This window comes from Geotrypetes seraphini, chromosome 1 (assembly GCF_902459505.1).
Source record: "Geotrypetes seraphini chromosome 1, aGeoSer1.1, whole genome shotgun sequence".
Lineage (NCBI taxonomy): Eukaryota > Metazoa > Chordata > Amphibia > Gymnophiona > Dermophiidae > Geotrypetes > Geotrypetes seraphini.
This window is the reverse complement of record NC_047084.1, coordinates 254,740,516-254,758,048: the sequence shown is the minus strand read 5'-3', so window position 1 is coordinate 254,758,048 and position 17,533 is coordinate 254,740,516. Positions and strand designations below refer to the sequence as shown.

Sequence of the window (17,533 nt, the reverse complement as noted above, 5' to 3'; positions counted from 1 at the left end):
GATCATATATGATAACCTGAAGGTAGTGAGACAAGGCACTGTCCAGAGCAAGAGGTATAGTATACATTAAATGGATAGTCACTGCCTATATATGTATTCAATAGCACTCCTAAAAATGGAGAGTGCTGATTTATGTTAAGGCTGCCTACTGAATCCAGATTTGTAGGACAAAGTTGATCCAGTCTTGGGTTTGTTTACCTCACTGCATGGTGGGATTTGTAGACTTGCTTTTCATAGGGAAAGCAAAAGGGAAATCAGAACTACAAGTCCCTGCATGCAATGGGGTGAAACCAAGCCTGGATCAACCCTGTTTTGAGAATCTGGATCCAGTTGGCAGCCTTAATATATGTATAAAGTTAAAGGCTGGGGTGATGCCTAACTTTAAATGGTGGGCGCCACATTTGAAGATTTATGACCCACCTTATTTTTTATATAGCCTTCAGTCCATAACCCTACCCTCCACTGCCCACCAACCCAGCCAGCAGATTAACCATTTCCCTTAACTGTATCCATGACGTCCTGTTTGTCTGTCTTGTCTGTTTGGATTGTAAGCTCTTTCGAGCAGGGACTGTTTTCTTCTTCTTTGTGACTCTGTGCAGCGCTGCGTGCGTCTGGTAGCGCTATTGAAATAATAAGTAGTAGTAGTAGTTGATGAAAAAAGTACTATTAGACATTTGCACCTAGTTTTCTGTGGGTGCTTTTTCCATCCAAAACAGCACTCATAAAATATAACCTACAGACACTGTAGCACTCCCCCCAAACCCCATGCCTGAGATTGCTGCTACTGCTGAATATAGAGAGGGCATACAAGTTAAGGAACAGTATGTGAATTTTCACTCACACACTGAGTAAACAAAATTTTTTAACAGCCACCAGGAGGATTGTGTGTGCCTAAAGTGCCATAGCCTGAGGCCAAGAGAATTTTCAATTTCCCATGTTTCACATGTATTGGGGCATTGGCACAACCAGCAAGAAAGGCCTGATTTTGAGGAAAAATAGGCCTGATGAATGGTTCGGAAATGACATTCCTGAAGTTCAGCACTATGCACCACTTTTGGCAAAGCTTTAACAATGTCCTGCAAAGTGTTGAGACCCAAAAGGCCGCATAATTCTTAGAAACCAGACACCGAAATCCTCCTCAAAGGGTAACTCTCCAGGAACACACTGAGCTGATCTCCAAATCTCAAAGACAAACTCTGCAATGGTAGGGAAGTCAAATAGTGATACAAATTTATTTAAAAATTGATATATTGCCTAGTTCTAAGTGGTTTCCAAAGAATATACATAGCATAAAACAAATGCTTACACACAAGACACAAACAAAGTCTATTGGTTCTCCTACCTACCTATCTATCCACCTATAGCATCTTACATAATCACTAGCTGTAGCACTTTATTGTCTGCCTCCAACATTTACATGTGTCAACAAATAGTTGTGTTTTAAGCTTCTTAAAGGTTATACATTCACTACAGTCTCATATTTCCAGGTAGCGTATTCCACAATTGTATGTAGGCGCAATGATCAGCTGGGCCTAGGGACCCTCTGTGTTATAATTCCCCAAAGGTAAGTAAAGATCCATCTTCCCTCAGCAGGTGTTCCAAGAAATTTCCTAGATTTTTCCAGCAACTAAATACCACATTTTCCAAACCTGAAACAAACTCAGCATTCCCCACAATGGGTAATAACACCACCATGGTAATCTTGACTCCAAAAAGATAACAGACTTTCCACAGATACTATAGATACTTTACAGATACTATAAATAAGACTCTCTCTCTCTCTCTTACAGGCCCTGGTAATTAATTTAGGTGCACATGCAACAAGTAATTCAAGTGCCATGAGTAAAAATAATCATGTTCCAATGCAATGTCTGAAACAGATTCTCATTCAATATTCAGTCTCTTAGGTGACATAAAAGGCACGCCTGATTATACAATTTAATGCCAGGGGCTCCCAGTCCCCCTAAGAGAAAATCCCAGTGAAACTGATTTCTTACCCCACCCCCTAATAAAAATCACGCAATTTGCCACAATGCTCCGATATCCTACTTCAAAAGATGCAAAGGAAGGGAGTGGAGGAATACAACCATCGTGGAAAAATTACCATATAATAAAGATTAATCTTGCCCATTAATGACAGGGGAAGCCCCCTCCACTGAGCAAAGAGACACTTTCCCCCTCTTCTACAAAACTGCGCTAGCAGTTTCTAGTGCGGGGAGCATCGGGAGCAGCGCGGTCCATTCAGCGTGGCTCCCCGTGCTAAAAACTGCTAGTGCAGTTTCGTAAAAGAAGGGGGTTTGTTTCCTGGAATAATGTATCAATATTTAACTGATATAGGCAAATCTATGGTTATCTGGACTCCCAAATAACGGAATGAATTGGTTGCCCACTTTAACAGAAAAGATTTCCCCCAGTTCCTTTTCAAAAATCTGAACTTGCTGACACTTCCAATTTGGCCATATTAAGTTTAAAACCTGAAAAGTCTCCATATTCCCTAACACTCTCCAACACGGGGAGGGAAGGTCTGGGCTCTGAGAGATATGCTAACAAATCATCTACCAATTCAGCTATTTTGAAGGTATGACCCCCAATGATCATACCTTGAATTTCTGGATTTTCCTGATTAAAGGATCTAATGTTAAATAAAAATGGGAAAAGAGGGCAACCCTGACAAATCCCCTGCGAATGGGAAAGGAATTAGACACAAAATCCCTCCACTGCCAGATACCATAAAGCAACACACAAACCTACAAATATGCTACTGAGATATAACATCAGTAGCCCAGATCTGCACTTTCTTCTCACTAAATAAATTTTGGATTGCCTTAATAAAAGAGGTGTCCATCCCATAAGCCTGCAGGACTCCAAAAAAGAACCCCCACCCAAACCTGTCAAAAGTCTTTTCAGCATCAAAATTGATAAGCAGTGAGGGGGTGCTTTGCTGATGTACTTCCAGAGATGCCAGAATATGTCTCATGTTTTTGAGAGTGCTTTACCACAAACAAAACCCGCCTGCTAGTCAATAATTAGGGAAGGCAAAACCCTGGCCAACCTATTTGGCAATATCTTTGCTAACAGCTTTGTCTCAAAATTAAGCAAGAAAACAGGTCAGTAAGATTCCAGATGTTCCACATCCTTCTCCAGCTGTAGAAGCACCAGAACCTGTGCCATGTTGAGAAAGACGGGTGAAGAGCCCTAATGTACTATGACATTGAAAGCTGATGTTAAGATAAACATAGAAACATAGAAGATGACGGCAGAAAAGGGCCACAGCCCATCAAGTCTGCCCACTCCAACAACCCTACCCCCTTGAATTTACCCCCCTAGAGATCCCACATGTGCATCCCATTTCCTTTTAAAATCCTTCACGCTGCTGGCCTGAATCACCTGAAGTGGAAGTTCATTCCAACGATCGACCACCCTTTCGGTGAAGAAGAACTTCCTGGTGTCGCCACGAAATTTCCCACCCCTGATTTTCAGCGGATGTCCTCTTGTGGCAGAGGGACCTTTAAAAAAGAAGATATCATCCTCCACCTCAATACGGCCGGTGATATATTTAAACGTCTCTATCATGTCTCCTCTCTCTCTACGTTCTTCGAGTGAATATAGCTGCAATTTATTCAGCCTTTCTTCATACGGGAGGTCTTTGAGTCCCGAGACCATTCTGGTGGCCATTCTTTGAACCGACTCAACTCTCAGCACATCTTTTTGGTAACTGTGGCCTCCAGAATTGTACACAATATTCCAGATGAGGCCTCACCATGGATCTGTACAATGGCATTATAACTTCGGGCTCGCTGATAAAACTTCTTCGGATGCAACCCATCATTTGTCTTGCCTTTGATGAAGCCTTCTCCACTTGATTGGCAGTCTTCATGTCTTCGCTAATGATCACCCCCAAATCACATTCCGCCTTGGTCCTAACTAAGGTTTCACCATTTAGTGTGTAAGTTTTGCATGGATTCCTGCTGCCGAGGTGCATGACCTTACATTTTCTAGCATTGAAGTTTAGCTGCCAAGTCGAGGACCAGTGTTCCAATAGAAGTAGGTCCTGCGTCATACTGTCTGGTAAAGTGTTCTCACTTACTATGTTGCATAGTTTGGCGTCATCGGCGAATAATGTGATTTTACCCTGAAGCCCCTGAGTCAGATCTCCCACAAATATGTTGAAGAGGATCGGGCCCAAGACCGAGCCCTGAGGCACTCCACTGATCACCTCCGACGTTTTTGAAGGGGCTCTCTCTTCTTTCAATAATTCATAAAATTCACTTCAAAACCCATCTGAGTCCGAAAGCTCTCCCCAAAGGGCTCTGTTGAATAGGCCATTCCACCTCTCCAATGGTGATCGATGCATCTGACACAGTGGAATCTGAGGCAGAGATCTGAGTCAAATCCAGACTGGATAAATTTATTTATTTATTCAATTTTCTATACTGTTCTCCCAGGGGAGCTCAGAACAGTTTACATGAATTTATTCAGGTACTCAAGCATTTTTTCCCTGTCTGTGCCGGCAGGCTCACAGTCTTTCTAATGCAGAGGTAGACAATTCCGGTCCTCGAGAGCCATGGGCAGGTCAGGTTTTCAGGATATCCACAATGAATATGTATGAGATGGATCTGCATACCCTGCCTCCTTGAGAAGTTCTTTTCAAAATGGGCCCTCAGAGAGTTTCTGTTTCCTGGAGACTTGAATGGCTCCTAAACTTGAACGGCAAATGAAACAAAATAAAAACAAAACTAGTACTGTATCTTCAAAATGAAATGATGCAGCCTTTTTTTGTTCTGTTTTCGTATGAATGCCCATTCTTAGTGTAGCTCCCTTCCCCCCAGTAATCATTTGATACCATTTATTTATCTCCCCCCCCCACCCCCACAAATATCTGCTTTTATAGTGGTTGCTGCTCCAATTGTTTTCTTTGCACTGTTTGTTCAAAAATAAGTGAATTGGACCCTCAGCAGATTTGTGAAAGCCTTCCCGAAGCATACAGTATTGACCTGCTGCAAAATGAGACACCTTCATTCATATTGGATGTCCTCTGGATGTGTGAAACAAAGGGTCTTTTTTTTCCCTGCTGTGAATAATAAATGTGTACTCGGTTAACAGAACACCCTGAACTCTTGCACACGTGAAGCAGTCCTATGGAAATTAGAAGAAAGTTAAGTAGTAGCGTTTAAGTAGTGCCTTTAGGGTCTGGGAAAACCATAACAATATTTTCAATATGGACTCTTCAGTAGAAGGCAGGAAAGAGTTTAGCTGTTCCGTGAAAGGTCCTGGGAACGAGGGGCTTGACTTTCTGAATGTGAATGTTCAAATCGATACTTCCTGGATTTTCCAGGAAACCGAAGACACGAGCAATGAAAGGAGGCTTGCTGCAAAAGTAAAGAGTGCTGATTTGGAAACGTTGAAGTGCAGAATAAAGGTGCTGGAACAGTCAGAACAAACCCTGAGAGAAAGTGTGAAGAATTACATGGAGTCAGACCCTGTTCTCAGAAACAGGTAAGGGGCAATCTTCTGTTAAAATGTGTCCATAAATACGTTGCATTTGTGGTAATGTCTAATGGTCTTGCTTTCTTCTGAAGTACAGTACAGAGTTTTACCTCATGCAAAATTGTCATTTCTTTAATAAGACATTAACTATTTTTTCTGAAGCCCTCCAAGTACCTACAAATCCAAAATGTGGCCCTTCAAAAGGTTTGAGTTTGAGACCACTGCTGTAGGAGTACTGAAGGAGTCTGGGACTGTTTTTTCTGAGTCTTGCACTAAGTTTTCTCCTTAATAAAAATGCTGAATTATGTTTAATTGCAGACCTGACTTATCTCATGTTCTAGCCTGCCTACACTGAGTGTTGTAGCTTGGGTGTTAGCTTCTTACTGTTTATGCTGAGATAACCATATTGTATTTCGCCCTCCTGGACATGTAACAGAAAGACTACAGGGCTTAGATAAGTGACCTGCTCCCTATAGGACTATAACGTTAACCCCTGAACCAATAATAAGTGCGAACTTAGGACCAATGATTGTTAAGTAACAAATGAGACGTTGTATTTAGCATTCAGTTGTCCAGCCAGAAAATGCATAAATATCACTGTAATTTCCTGGTTTTGGCACTTCTGAAGCTGCCAGCTTGGGGGCTCAGGAGTCCGCATATGCTGAATAAAACACCTGTGCTTTCTTCAAGTCTCTAAGTTTTGTGGCTAACCAAAGTGACCTTTCAGTACTGTTCTGCAATGAAACATGAGCAGAGCTGTTTATGATTACTGCATAATATAATTTTTATTTTATAAATCTTTCCTTTTGGCTAAGTCATGATAATAATATTGTAATTTATAGCTTTAGAGACATGATCAAGAAACTGTTTTATTTTACTTTTGTGATTATGATAAACATACCGAGGGCCTCAAAATAGTACCTGACGGGCCACATGTGGCCCCCGGGCTGTGAGTTTGAGACCATTGCCCTACAGAATGCAGCGAATGGTAGATTGGTTGGGCAAGGTGTATTTACTTTATTATCGACCTCTAAGCAGTGTCCTAAGCAAAACAATGGCGGTCTCTTTTTAATAAAGTGTGTCAAAACTTTTTCAGTTACTGCATGTTAATGACCAAAATTAATGCATGGTAACTGAAGCATCTCTGCCTATTACACACATTATTTAGCACAGTGGTTCTCAAACTTTCTTCTATTGTGACCCACCTGACAGACAATGTTCACTTTGTACATTAAAGGGGGGGTGGGGTAGGGTAGTCATCAAGCAGCATTAGGGCTTAGCATACCTTTAATGTGCTTTAAGGGAATTAGCGCATGCAGAATTCTAAATGCCATTTCATACCTTGGGTTTTAGTGCCTAATGTGTGGTAAAGTGCATTAAACTCTAACGCTGTTTGATGAATTCCCCCCATCTCATTTCTTATTTGAATACACAGTCTTCCAGTCTCCCAGGGCCATTCTGCAATTTCTCACAGTCTTCGTGTGATTTAACAGTTTTGAATAATTTTGTGTCATCCACAAAGTGCCGGGTTTTGAAAAGCCATCCAGACCCCGGACATGTCCTTAAAAGGAGGATATGTCCAGAGAAATCCAGACATGTGGTAACACTAGGGATTCCAAGGTGTGTTTCTGCTCCTGTAGAGTTTTCAGTCGATTTGATTCAACGCCCTCATTAACATATAATGCTATGCCTCCACCAATTCGATTCACCCTATCACTGTGATATAGTTTGCCCCAGTATGACATAAGAACATAAGAAATGCCTTCACCGGATCAGACCCCAGGTCCATCTAGTCCGGCGACCCGCACACGCGAAGGCCAATCCATGTTTCCCTGCTGAAGACCTTGTTTAACCATATCCCTCAATGTGTTTTGCAAGAAGGTGTGCATCCAACTTGCCCTTGAATCCTGGAATGGTGGTCTCTGACACAACCTCCTCCGGGAGAGCATTCCAAGCGTCCACCACTCACTGTGTGAAACAGAACTTCCTGATATTTGTCTTCGGCCTGTTGCCCCTCAGTTTCAGTCCATGACCCCTTGTCCGAGTCACATTGGTTATCTTCTTTCCACCAAGTCTCAGAGATGCCTATTATATCTATCCTTTCATTTAGTGCAATATATTCTAACTCTCCCATCTTGTTTCTTAGGCTTCTGGCATTTGCATACAAACATTTCAAACAATGTCATATAATGTATATTTACGATTTGCTCAGCATTTGGCATGGATAATTTGCAATCTTTAAAAACAGCCTGCTCTGTATTTAAGAAAACCTGATCTACTGTGGCCTATATTGCAATATCACTATCGAGATACTCTGAGGCTCATAATCAAAACTTTGAAACATCCAAACACCAGCCCAAGTCGACACTTAAATGTCCTAATAGCCGGGATGTAAAAGTGCCGATAATCAAAACTAACTTTCTGGATGTCCAGCAGAACTTCTAGGTTACTGTGCATCCAGAGCTCAAAGGGGTATATTGGGAGGTATGTTATGGGCAGACATCGGGTGGGCTTAAACCTGGATGTACTGCAGCAATAAGCAAAGCTTTTCCAGGACATCCTAGACGGAATTTAGACACTGGCAGCCTCCACATGCTGAGGAAAGTTAGATCCTATTTTCACCAAAAACATTTCACCGTCCTTGTACAATCCATCATCCTATCCAAACTCGATTATTGTAATGCCATCTACCTGTGCCTAACAAAAAAAAGTCTCCGCAGACTCCAGCTTATCCAGAATACTGCGGCCAAGCTGATTTTTGCTAAACACAAATCTGACCACGTCTCCCCACTACTTACCAATCTTCACTGGCTCCCAGTACTTTCCAGAATTCACTTCAAATGTTCCTGCCTAGCTTTCAAGATCATTCACGGCATCCTTCCGCCACTAATCCCCCTAACCTTCCTCGCCCAGACGCCTGCCACCACCAGATCAGCCCACAGACATAAACTATCCTTCCCCTCTCTACACGGCATCCTCCATGCAGGAAAACTGGGAAAATCCCTCCTCTCCAAAATCACGGGCCTTTGGAACAATCTCACTGTCCCGCTGCGGAACCTGGGTTCCCTCCAACTATTCCGAAAACAATTGAAAACCTGGCTTTTCTCTAGCATATAACTTTCTCTCCTTCTGTCTACATCCCCTCTTTTTATATGCTTTTGTAAACCCTTCTCCCCTCTCTTCTTATTTTTTAAGCTTTGTAAACCGTGTCGAGCTCCACTTCCGTGGAGATAATGCGGTATATAAACTTAAGGCTTAGTTTAGTTTAGTTTAGTTTAGACCTGTTTTAGTTGCATCTAAGTGCCCCAAAGCTGTCCAAACTGACCAGATGACCACTGGAGGGATTAAGGTATGATCCCCCCCTTACTCCCCCAGTGGTCACCAACCCCCTCCCACAACCCACAGATGGGGGTAAACAGTACATTGAGAGCTTGCCATCAGCTAATCACGACAGGGGAATCCCCATCAGCTGAGCTAGTTTTGGGGATTCCTGCTGGCTCAACTGATGGGGATTCCCCCTGCCGGGATCAGCTGAACTGCCAGGGAGATTCCTCTCTCCCTTCCTTCCTCACAGGCACTGATCCCCCTCCAGTACACCTCCAAACTAACCAAATAAAAAAGAGCTGTCAAGCCCTACACTCTTCCCCCCAACATCCCCCTGATATCCCTGGATCCCCCGAAATCCTTCCCCCCACATCCCCCAACATTCCTGGACCCCATAGCAGCAGTCAAATTAGAAATAGATTGGTGAAGCAAAGATATCACATCCCATAATGAACCATGAATCACATTATCTATTTTAACTAACAGAGGTACCGTTGGGGGAAAATTCTGTATAGGACGCCCGGTCTCAGCAGCCGCCTAAGTGGCTTTTGAGACTCGTATATGGGCATCCTATATAGAATCGCATCTGTCCTCATGGACAGTAACCTAATCACCCCGATTCTCTAACTGGCATCCATGTCACATGCGCCTGTTAGAGAATCGCATTGCTGCTGAGCTGAGCTCCTTGCTGTGATCAGTTTAGCGGCTGCAGCAGGGAACCAAAGACGACCGGCAAAAGGGATGCCCACTCTTTCCTGCCAGAACACCTAAAGCCCCCACCATCCCCAAATGTCTGCAACAAGAGGAATACATCCCCCGGCAATACATTCCCTGGATGCCCAATCTCTCCTGCTGCCACCCCCCCTCCCAAAGATCACCAGCAGGAGGGATGCCCAATCCCTCCTGCGATACCCTCTGAACACATGTCCCCACCCCCCCAACCCACCTGGGCCCCACTAGTACCTATTTTTCATAGGCCAGCCGGAGGGATGCTTATTCCCTCCAGCCGGCAGGCCCGCCTCTACAGAATGGCGGGCCTTTGCCCTCCCAGTGCATCCTGGGATGCACTGGGGAGAGGCCTAAGGCCTTTATTGGCCCAGGCACCTAAGGGCTCTCCCATAGGAGGGGCCTTAGTTGCCTGGGCCAACCTGAATCTTAGGCCTCTATCCCAGTGGATTCTAGGATGCACTGGGAGAGGGAAGGCCCGTCATTCTGTGAAGTGACCTATGATTCTGAGTGACAAATCAACTAATTAAGGAAATTTAAAGAAATGTCCAATGAATATAAATACCAAATAATGAGGACAAAACTATATTAAGTGGATTTTGTGCTAAACCTCAAACAACCAAGGCACTACTTTTTAATTCTATTTGTGCCGGGCGACATTGGCTGAGTGCAATGCTATGAATAGTGGTGTTTTTAGCTCAAAGTGAGGGCTTTTCTAATTAAAAATGTTGGTGTCTGTATTAAAGGAGGCATAGCCACTGACGAAACTAGGAGTGAAACGGTTGGGCAGCCGTCGGGCATAAAGATAAGTGCCTTTCCTTTACAGCACTCTACAGCACTTCATGCACCTTATAATTTATGCAGAGCCTGTTGAAAATTAATCTATATAAAAGAATTTGTTGCACATGCCATTTGCTAAGACCAATGATGAAAACACCACCCCAGTAAGGGCACGAATAGAATTAAAAAGTAGTGCCTTGAGTGTTTGAGGTCTAACACAAAATCCACTTAATATACCAATGATTCCGATTGGTCAGATCCCTTGAGCCACTCCAAGAGAGGGGTGGGGGTGCAATCAGGGCTTTAGGCCCTTCCCTGATGCATCCCAGGATGAACTGGGAGGGGAAAGGCCTGCCATTCTATGGAGGCGGGCCTGCCGGCCGGAAGGACTAAGCATCCCTCCAGCCGGCCTACAAGAAGAAGGTATAGGGGGGGATCCGGGTGGGCTTGGGGTGGTGTTGGAGTGGGCATCCCTCCTGTCGGTGATCTTCATGAGGGAGGAGTTTCCAGCAGGAGGGACTGGATATCCCTTTTGCTGTTGATTTTCAGGGGTGGATGGGTGGATTTCTGGCAGGAGGGACTGGGCATCCCTCCTGCCTTTGATCTTTGGTGGATAGCGGCAGGAGGAATTGGGCATTCCTCCTGCCATGGACATTCAATGGGGAGCTTCAGGGGTTCTGGCAAGAGGGACTGGGGCTGGGAGGTTTCCTGCTGTGGTCGATGTACTGATCGTGGCAGCGAAATTCCCTTGCTGTGTTGAGCTCAGCGGCAACGTGATTCTTTATCTGGCACCTGTGACATGGACACCAGTTAGAGAATCAGGGTGGTTATACAGGGTTAGATGGCTGTCCATCAGGACAAACGTGATTATATATAGACCATTCGTGTGCGATTCTCATAAGCCGCTTAGACGGCTGCTGAGACTGGGCTTCCTATACAGAATCTGGCCCTAAGTGTCTACCCAAGTGTTTTAAACACTATTCTAAATATTCAAATCACTTATTAAAATTTTCTTCTAAATGCCCTAACACATCAACACAAGCTGATGAATGACTCTTGGGATGTCAGGATGTGAGGCAGGCAGTTGACTCTCAGAGGCAGAGGGATGCTTGAACATGAATGGGTAGGAAGAGGAAGAGGAATAAGAAAAGTAATTGGGTAAGGCTGAGGGGAGGGATGAGAGGTCTTGGGAAAAATAAAATATTTTCTACTTAATATTCTGTGCATGATAACAAGATATTTAATTTCCAATATTTTAGAGTGAAAGAGCTGGAGTTATCTGAAAAGAAACTTCTTGAAGTAGTTGACCAACTAAATGCAGATCTGCATCTACATGAGAATGCAAATGCACGAATTAAAGGCCGACTTCAGGACATGCAAGCAGAGATACAAGATCAGGTAAGTAGAACATTTTTTAAAGAATTTAAAATGTGCCATATATTTCTGTACATATCTCCAGCCAAACCTAACTTCTTTTACCCAAGCAGGCATGAAGCACAAGAGAAATATTTGGGGAGATGGTTAAATGCTTCCTTCTTGGTGCTTGCACCTGCTTTCCTGCCATTACCAGGGACTCTGACTTTGTAACTCTCTTATGCAATGTCAATGTCTGATATCAAACAAATAAAATATGATTCCTTTAGGCTTTGCTTATTTCAAAGCTCATCTAGTTTTAAGAAGGATTTCATCTTGCAGTCTCCTCAAAGGTTTCTTCCAACTGACTAAAACATAAGTAGTAGATCATTAGTGACAGAAAGAGAAGTTGTCAGTTCTTTAATGGGACCTTTGCATAAATGTGAATCGCTGCCTGCGCATCCCTGCAATGAGAGCAGCTGAAGGCAGAAGGAGCAGGTACAGCTCGAGCAAGTAAGGGAGAGAGGGGACATGATCTGGGACACAGGGAGAAAGGAGGGGGTGAAGGAGCGTGTTGGGACATGAGAGGAGCATGATTTGGGGATAAAGGCAGGAAGGGGGCACAAACTCCTGATACAGAAGGGAGGGAGCATGAACATGGGGCACAGAAGGGAGGGAGGAAGGGTCACTAACTTGGGACATAGGAGGGAGGGAATAGAAAGGGAGAATTGTTGGGCATGAGTGTGTGAGTGAGAGGTAAAAAATGGTGCACATGGGGAAAGGAAGAAAGAAGAAAATTGGGCATAGATAGAGAGAGGATTGAGGTAGAGATGCATGGAGAATAGAAGGATGAGAGGGAGAAATGTTGGATATGGTGGTGGAGAGGGAACAGAGGGACAGATTGAAGGGGATGCAAGGGGGAGGAATGTTGGACATAGTGATGAAGGGAAAGATGTGGCATTTTGCTGGAGAGGGGTGAAAGAAGGAGAGATGGACACAGGGCTGGTGGGCAGTGGTGACAAATGCTGCACATGACCCGGGTAATAAAAGAGGGAGAAATATTGGATATGGCAGTAGAGGGGGTGGGAGAGATGCCTGGATCTCTCAAGACAGATAGACAGTGAAAGAGAGAGAGGGAGACATGTTGCCAATAGGGGTGGAGGAGAGAGGAAGAAGTTGGACTCATGATGGGATAGAGAGAGATATGTTGATTGGGTAAGGGAATGAGGTCCAGAGGAGAGGAAGCATGCAGGAGGCAGAAAGAAAGAAATATTGGATGCATAGTCAAAAGGAAGTACAACCAGAAGCTCATGAAATCACCAGACAACCTTGTTGGGGTCCAGTATAAAAAGGATTGAAAGACTCTGTTAGCCTTGTATCATTTCTTGTATATGTTTTAATTATTTATATGTTTTTAATAAATTGATTGTCCTTGAAGTTGGTTGACTGTGTCCCTTTCCCACTCTTTTTCTGCTATTTCTTCGAGGGTAAACACAAGAGGGAGATTTACATGTTAGCTCTAAAGCTCTGCTCAAAAGCCAAGTGATGATCATTTTTTTAAAACTTAGACTAGAACCATCTTTCACTAACTTCACTCAAACACCCAGAAGAAACTTACTGCAGAATAAAGAAAAGACCTCTACAGAGAACACATACAATCCAGAGCTAAAAAAAATTGAGAAAAATCATAAAAGGTCCTATGAAAATGTATTGCAAGGAGCTCTTTAGTATTCTAATGAGCTCTCCTTGCAATGCAGAAAAGGGAGCGCCCCCCCCCACCACCACCTTTACCTTTTACAATTGCTATTTTCCAGCAGGTCTGGACCTGCTGGTAGCTGTTGTGCACTCACACAACACATGCACCCCCACTTTAAAAATGTGATGAGCCAGCACCCCTGAGGTCCCTGCCTGCTCAGCTGATTGCAGCAGAGGAATCCAGTAGGTAGTAAGGAGGGATGGGTGTGGTCCGCCCTGGGCGCCATCTTGGTGAGGACGCAGGTACTTGTCATCCTGCTCCTTCCCCGTTCCCCCACTGCCGTAAGAACATGCTGCTTGCCTTCCCCTGTACCTCTGTAATATTCCTGGTGTGAGCAACAACCCACAACCTGCTATCGTGCCAGTGTCAGCTCTTTCTCTGATGTCATTTCCTGGACCCAGAGCATCACCCAGAAAACAAATCGCTCCCACCATAGTATTTTTTACCGTGGTGTTGGAGTTTTGTGCATCCTGCCCTCATGGAAATCCTGAAAACCATTTGGAACACAAACTATTGCAAAGATTGTTTTATTAGTGATTATGTATGAGTCCCTTATGCCTCAGAGCTTGCTTCCTGTGAAAGAATCCTGACCTGGATTTGTCCTTCCTCCCCCCTTCTCCCCAATTTTTATGTGTTGTATAGTACTTGGCAAGGGATCCTTTCCCATATAGGGAGTGCTGAGGAAAAAGGGGGCTCAGATAAGTATAATCTAAATTAGAAAACATAGCATGGTCTAACTCTGCTAACATGCCCTGTTCATTTGCAGATTCGTGAAAAAGAGAAATCAGAAAGGGGACACAAAGAAAAGCTACGAAGACTACAAGATCATTTGAAAGTGAAAGAGGGAGAAATAAAGAGCCAGTCAGAATATTTTGAGCACTATAAAGAAAAACGAAGGCAGCAAATGACAGCCTTACGAGAACATGAACATTGCCTGCAAAACCAAGTACTCAATTTAGAGAAAGAAGTGCTAGATCTTAGTGTGACCAAAGTGCTTTTGATGACTGAACTACAGCAAGCCAAAGAACGGGGATATAGGAAGTATCAGAGCCCAGAACTGAAAACATCACCCAAAGCTCTTCAGAACTCTACAGATTTTGATGATGAAGAAGGTAGAGACAAAACCTTCACTGACATTGGACATCACGACCCGGAACGCCACATACAAATGCTTCAACAAGACTTTAAAATGTTACTTGAGAGAGAAGAGGCCAGCAGTGTAGAAAAAAATAAATTAATGAGCCAGCTGCAGCAATCAGAAGAGAAAGAAGACTTTTTAAACAAGAAATTGGAGGAACTCCGTTGCCACATCTATGAGCTCAAATTATCTGAGAGCAGTCTCCAGGAGAAAGTAGAGGAGCTTGAGGAGGAAAAGAAGAAGTTAAAAACCAAACTGGAAGGAAAACCAGATGAAGACGCATGCAATAAAACTCTTGTGGGAGCAGAAGACAGTGGCAAACACAGCCCTGTCAATGTTCAGCAAGTAAGTAGGTGTAAAGCAGAATATACTGTTCCTCAGGAAAGGTGAAGAAACTCCTGCTATTTTATTGTGCAAAATATAAACATTCTTGCTCGGTTCTCAAAAGCCAACCAAGAGGCGAGGATCGTAGAGGAGAGGCTTGTTCTCTTTCACTACTGCTCACTCCAAACATTAGTCCCCCTTCTTGTTCCCCTCCTCCAGATTATTGTCTGCCAGCTCTTGCTCCTTTCCCTGAGTGACGACACACTGAAGAAACACAGGGCAAGGTGTTTAGTTTTTTAAAATATTGCATAGGGCATGTTCTGAGTATTTAGACTCATAGTTTCTTTAAGGACAAGCCGTGTATCATGCAAATTGATCTATAGAAATAACCTTGTGATGCCTTTACATCTTCTTTGTTGTTAGAATTGTCTTGGAAGGAACTTTTTTCTTTTACAGCTCTTCTTTCTTGGAATTCTTTGCCTGGAAAAGTCAGATTAAATCAAGATTATCTTATCTGAAAACAGCTGAAATTCTGGCTGCTTCAGAAATATTATGATCCTTGATGTACAGATTTTTTTTGGTTGGGGGGAGATGAGGAAGGGAGAGGGGCTCTCCAGTTCTAAACAAATCTATTTTTGACACACCCCACATGGTGGTAATTTCTAGGCCAGGGATGCTCACACTTTTTTGGCTTGTGAGCTACTTTTAAAATGACCAAGTCAAAATGATCTACCAACAATAAAATTTTAAAAAACACAAAGCACACTACTGTATGTAGAGAAAATGTCATTTGTATTCGGGGGTTTTATCAGAGGTCAAGGCAGATGACTGTAAAATATAATTATAATTTTTGGTGGAATTCATTATGTCATATGTATAAAATGGAAAGAGTAATAGCAACACAGCAAGGATATATTAGGAAATTTCAAGATGTGTGGGAGCCATTAACAAAATTTTGTAATGATTAGTTGTTACTTTTCCCTTAATTCTTAAAGTTCATTTTTCAGGGAGTGGGGGGGGGGAGATTTTAAGTATAACATCTTATATAAAGTAACTTAATTACTTGTTATGAAGGGGTGGGAAGGGAGGGAGATAAGATTTTATGATTGGTATTATTGCTGAATATTAAGTGATATTCTCAATGTGCAAATGTGTTTATGTATTATCACACTTATTGTACGTATAAAAATGAAAAGATTTACAAAAATTAAATAAATAAAATATGCCATGTCACCTCAGTAACAACTATACAAAAATAGACAAATATATCCCCTCCCCTTTTACTAAACCATGAGAGCGATTTTTAGGGCAGGAAGCTGCGCTAAATGCCCTGTACTGCTCTCGATGCTCATAGGCTCCTTGCGCTAAAAAACGCTACTCCGGTTTAGTAAAAGGGGGCCATAGTGCAAAATATAGACAGCAGATATAAATTCTCAAAACGGATACATCTTGATCACTAAATTGAAAAAAAATCATTTTTCCTACTTTTATGTCTGGTGATTTCATGAGTCTCTGGTTGCACTTCCTTCTTCTGTAAAGCCAATATGTCTTTCTTTCTGCCTTTCTTTCTCTCTCCCCCTGCCCCCCTCTTTCTTTCTGCCTTTCTTTCTCTCTCCCCCTGCTCCCCCTCTTTCTGCCTTTCTTTATCTCTTCCTCTGGCCCCCCCTCTTTATTTCTGCCTTTCTTTCTCTCCCCCCGTCCCCCCCTCTTTATTTCTGCCCTTCTTTCTCTCTCCCCCTGCCACCCCCAAGCCATTGTGCCGATTTCTCCACTTCCCTGATTCTTTCCCTATCCCCAAGCCACCAACACAATTTCTCCCTGTTGCTTCCCCGAGCCAGGCCTGCTGCGTACAAGCGCCAGGCCCACAAGACTTCACTTCCGATGTCCATTCTAACGTCGGGGAAGAAGTTCCAGGCCAGCCAGGCAGCGATTGGCTGGCCCAGAACTTCCTCTCCGACGTCAGAATTGACGGCGGAGGTGAAGTTTTGTAAGTCCGGCGCTTGTACGCTCCAGGCCTGGCTTGGGGAAGCAGCAGGGAGAAAAAGATTGCAAAGACAATGTGATCGACTCGCGTTGCTTTTGCGATCTACTGGTCAATCGCAATCAACCATTTGGGCACCCCTGTTCTAGGCCCTCTATGTTGTGAAATGCAGGCCTAGTAAGGTAGATCAGGACACCCCCTTATATTTAAAATAGGCAATAGGTAAAGAACTGAACTATTTATTGCTTCAGAAGATGGTAGATATGAAGGACTGTGATGATAAAGAATTACTTCAAAGGCAATAACCTTCATGAATCCACTGTCAACTAAGCTGTGGAAGATTAATATATGGGATTATCCTTAATTATTGTTCGAAATGCACCTATGCAGTATACTCCCAAATGCACCTGCCCTACATACTTCCATCATGTCAGCAAGGAAAACCAATGAATGGGGTGCCAAGTAGTTTAGGGTCCCAGCTTCCCTTGAGCCCTGCACAACTGCAACAGCCCCACATAGCTAACTACGGCCCTGCATTTCCATTCCAGTTTTGTTTAAAATTGTGCTTCTCATTAATAGCTCCATAACAGCCAGACCCAGATCTCAATTAGTATCATAGGAAGGAATTTGCATGTGAAAAGTGTGATAACTGACCAATCACGGA

At 43.3% G+C, this 17,533-nt stretch overlaps 1 protein-coding gene across 1 annotated transcript in view; it reads left to right on the top strand.

Annotated features, from left to right (window-relative positions):
• Window positions 1-5,061: 5,061 nt before the first annotated feature.
• The window catches only part of C1H4orf50 (chromosome 1 C4orf50 homolog), a 120,485-nt gene continuing 108,013 nt past the window's right edge, over window positions 5,062-17,533 (top strand). The window contains exons 1-3 of the mRNA XM_033959513.1: window positions 5,062-5,496; window positions 11,577-11,715; window positions 14,193-14,909. Coding sequence (XP_033815404.1) covers window positions 5,219-5,496; window positions 11,577-11,715; window positions 14,193-14,909 — 1,134 coding nt within the window. The 5' untranslated portion in view covers window positions 5,062-5,218. The remainder of the gene's footprint in view (window positions 5,497-11,576; window positions 11,716-14,192; window positions 14,910-17,533) is intronic.